This window comes from Anopheles stephensi, chromosome 2 (assembly GCF_013141755.1).
Source record: "Anopheles stephensi strain Indian chromosome 2, UCI_ANSTEP_V1.0, whole genome shotgun sequence".
Taxonomy (NCBI): Eukaryota; Metazoa; Arthropoda; class Insecta; order Diptera; family Culicidae; genus Anopheles; species Anopheles stephensi.
Window position 1 is genome coordinate 73,580,948 of NC_050202.1, and position 4,459 is coordinate 73,585,406.

At 47.7% G+C, this 4,459-nt stretch overlaps 1 protein-coding gene across 1 annotated transcript; it reads left to right on the top strand.

Annotated features, from left to right (window-relative positions):
- The first annotated feature begins 84 nt into the window (after positions 1–84).
- Positions 85–1,653, top strand: LOC118504302 (alpha-2-macroglobulin receptor-associated protein). The gene is made up of 2 exons (XM_036038599.1): positions 85–420; positions 482–1,653. The coding sequence occupies exons 1-2, from the start codon at positions 220–222 to the stop codon at positions 1,424–1,426; spliced, it is 1,146 nt and encodes a 381-aa protein (XP_035894492.1). The 5' UTR covers positions 85–219; the 3' UTR covers positions 1,427–1,653.
- The last annotated feature ends 2,806 nt before the right edge of the window (positions 1,654–4,459 follow it).

Sequence of the window (4,459 nt, forward strand, 5' to 3'; positions counted from 1 at the left end):
AACGTTACAAGCTAGTGGTGAATCTGATTTGTAACCGTCACCGTACTGACCACTCCATATTCACCACCGCGACAGCTGTCAGCTGACGGTAAATATTCCAAATCGGCTGCTGGCAGGTTCAACAAAACACAAGACCCCTCCATTCTTAATTGAATGAGCAATTTATACAGGATAAAGCGTTCGCATCCCATTATCGAAACATAGCTTGAGTGTACAAACATGTTACTTTCCGCAAGATTATGTGTGGTTTTGATACTTTTCATACACAACCATCCGGTGCGGTCGGAAAAGGCGCACAGCAAGTATTCGAAGCATGCCAACGCGCTCCCAGATTCCGAAATATACGAGCCGGATTTCCGAAACATTCAGCGACCATTTCGCATGGCTAAGCTAAACCTTGTCTGGACCAAGGCACAGCACGTAAGTATCCCATGCATTGCACTCCGTCCGATCATGTATAATGAAACGTGTCTTTCTTTAGCGGCTCACCGAACCGAAGCTGAAGTCTCTGTACACGGAGCTGAAGCTGCATGATAAGGAAGAAATTACCTACAAGCAGCTGAAGGAGAAGGATAAGGATGGGCTGAAGGAAGCGGAGCTACGAAACAAGCTCGTTACCATAATGAGCACCTACGGTCTGCTGGAACATTTCGACGATACGCAGGATCCGGAAAAATACAAAATGTACAAAGCGAACGAGGGCGGCTCCAAGAAGGATGCGTACAAAAACAAGAGTCTGTTCAAGGACAAAAAGCTTAACAAACTGTGGGACAAGGCCGAAACGGCCGGGTTCACGAAGGAAGAGCTGGACGCGCTGCGCGAAGAGTTCGATCATCATCAGGCAAAGATCGACGTGTACTACAGTCTGCTCGAGCGGCTGGGCGACGATGATGATGCGGCCGCCGACAGTCAGGGCACCGAAAACGCGATCAACGAGGACGAGCACGACCGGTACAATGAGGTGGACCGAGCGGAGGAACCGGATCGCTCGCAGCCGGGTGGTGGTGGAGCCGGGGCGACGAACAAGCAGCACGCCTATCTGCACAAATCGAACCAGCTGCGGGAGAAGCATCGCGAAATACGGGACAACTTTGATCGGCTCGATCGGATCGCTTCCAAGGGACCGAACAGTCAGGATTTCGTCGAACCGAAGGTGCAGGGCCTGTGGAGGGTGGCACTCGCGAGCGACTTTAGTGCGGACGAGCTGGCCTCGCTCAAGGTGGAACTGCTGCACTACGAAAGCCGGTTGCTGAAGCTGCGCCACATGCATGCCGAGCATGCGCTCAGCCTCGAGAAGCACAAGCAGAGCGATGCCAAGGCGGACACGCACAAGCTGATGGAAGAAAACATCAAGAAGCAAACGCGCAAGGTGGAGAAAATCCAGGAGGAAGTCGAGAGACGGATATTCAAACATTCGGAGCTGTGAGGAGCCCATCCATCCATGTGTTGTCATCTTCCAAGGTACATTTACCCATTTACCCCCTAATGTTAAGCGGATTTTTTTTGTGGAGCTAACTCTCAATAAGATAAGATTTGAAAGCGGGATTTTCCGTGTCCATAAAATAGTGTAGAACGAGCGGGCACAGGGGTTTTGATTAATAGAAAATTTGTAAGAAAATATAAAATGCAATAAAAATGAATACAAAAACGAAATAATTCGATTTGTCAATGTCGCCAACAGTAAGTACCAGTCGCAGTATTTACACTGAGATATACGAGAGAGCGAGAGGGTCTTCATGCGGCAGGATCGAGGGTCCCAAATGCCAACCGGACCGTGCCCCCCGTAGTGAGGACTCACTATTCAACCACGTGGCATCATTGGCAAGAGTAAAAGGTCGAAGTCTCTCGAAGGGGTTTTAGCCCAGCTGTCCCCACAATTAAAGTCCCATAATTCCACAAGTTCACATACCTTTATCCAAAGCCTGCAAAAGCTCAAGGGGTACTACTGCTGGAATCCCCCTGTTGCGAACGCGACAAAATAAATTGAGCTAAACTGACAGGCATGCAAGAGTTAGATGAAAAACTTTAAATAACTAAATATCTTTGTTTAGGATAAATTCTCATCGGCAAATATTATCTTAGGCAAGCAACCTTAAGTCACAGAGCGACCTCCTACCATGAGAAAACAAGAGTATGATGCGTTATTGGAAATATCTCGAAAAAGGGGCAAATCCCGACAGGTGGAAATGATAAATAAACTCAGGCCATGTAATAAAATACGAAAGTGAAGAACACAGGCCGGAAAAGGTTAACGCTTGAACCCAGCGCATACATTATCGTTGCGCGATTAGTTTCACGAAAAAAAGGACCAACGCGAAGCTCAAGGCACGGTCGTAGTGCAGTGAAGCAAAGATCACTCAACGAATAGGAAAATAAACGTACGCACTTGAACCACAGGGTAGCGTTAGCTGCAATTGCCAGACATTGTAACATTACCTCTACAACAAAACTAACAGACCTCCTACAACTAACCGACGCCAGAGGCAGGGGTCAAACGCATCGGCATACCGAGATGGGATAAAGGAGATCGATGTAATGCTATTTCATGTCCTTTTTCCCACAGAGAATTTTAGTATATAAGACAGGATTTTTTGAGAATAAAATCGACTTGCAATCCAAACCTCAACGAAGAAGCTTGTGTTTCATTGTTTGGGTATCCATACAGCATCGGGAAAGTTTCACCTTTGCCTTCCCTCCGGATGTTGGTCCCGCACTTTGGTGTCTCCCCCACTCCGTCGGAAGAATTAGGCGAAATCAAGCCAAGCAAGAACCACGGTTAGATACCTCTCCTGGTTATCCAGGAAAAAAAAGTTAATCGTCTGATCGAGCTACGGCATTCCCGTTTGTTCACGCCGAGTTAGGGAAGTGCGAGTCCGCCGCTAAAAACTTCTCTTGGTTATCCAGGAACAAAGGTTAGCCCCGCCTGATTCAAGCAGCTCTGACAAGGCCAGGAATCTGCGCGGAGATTTCCCGAAACGATCACTCCTTCGCTTGGTCTGCTCGAGTTAACAACCCCCCACCCCCCCCCCCCCCCCCCCCCCCCCGATTATGCCGCTCGAATCTTCTTCGGTGAGCTGGTCATGTCATGAGAATGGTACCGAATCGCCGAGTCTGTCAGAGTGTAGGTAATGGGTTTTACTTGGGTCAATACAAACTAAGCGTGTCATCATCGTGGCAGCAGGGGGCAGTCAAAAGGGGTACAGCAAGCTCAGCAACAGTGTCTCCTCCGCCCCATATACAGCAGCACAACAACAACAACAAACAAGTCCTTCCTTTTTCCTGCTTCACTTACTTATAATATGCTCCGTATTTCAGGTTTTTTATATTGGTTACTTTCCAAATATAATATATATATATAATTTATAGAATAATAATATATAATCATAATTATTATGCAATAATCCATCATCATCAGTGTGTAATCGTTAATCTGTAAGTGGGGGAGGGAAGGGAGGGGGGTGGAGGGGGGGGGTTTGCTTGTTATCTGTTCCGTCCCCTTCACCGGTTCCTCCTATGTGCTACACTACCACCCACACCCGATAACGTATTTATCAAGTTCGGCCCACACGTCACGCGGTCACACTGCACTTGCGCGCGCGCAGCAGATTTTGGCGTGCGTTGAGTGCATTTGAATGCATTGCTAGCGTTTCTAGCTGTGATTCGCTCCCCACAGGCTCTCGAGTGGCGGTCACCCTCAGTATCCCCATCATCATTGGTGAGTCCTGGTAAGGGGCTCCCCTTTCTCTCCTGCACTTATCAATCTTATGCGCGCTATCGTGCTTCCTCCTCATGCTTCTCATCTTAACGCCACACTAGAGCTTTTTTTTTTGTATCGTTTCGAATAGTGGTGTGTGTAGGCATTTCTCGTTCACTGCCTGCCTTGCACTGAAATCGGAAAGGAATCTCGACTCCTTTCTTCGACCCTTTTACTTCTTAAATATCGTAATCGTGCATTTATAGGGGTGTGACAAAAGTGTGACATCATGCTGCTTTTCCTCCCTTCGGTTGCGTTCCGCTGTGGCTTTCCTTGCTTGTCATACAAGTCTCGTCTCATTCGTATATTGTGTGATCGCAGGTTTAACAAACTTGCCAACATTTTCTACCACTTGTTGTTGTGTGAACAAAAGGGGCAGGGAAAGAACATTTTACAGTGAAGCATTCACTATTCAGTGCCGTTCAAAACGTTTGCTGCCAACGAAGTTTGAACCAGAGAAAGGGGGGAGATAGCACGCAAAGCCACATAGTCCCACATAGTCTGCATGCTGCTTAACCCCTGTTTTCAAGGCCCAATTGAGGATTAAGCAGCAAGCGGACAAAGCGGAACGATGAGCGGCTGAACGACCACCCCGCTTAGTTGCTTATGGCTTTTCCTCCCGGTTGCGTGCATGTTTCCCTGTTCAACACCAGCATAAGTTGTCCTGAATAAACTCTCTCCCGCGCCAAGCAAAAGCAAGACAAC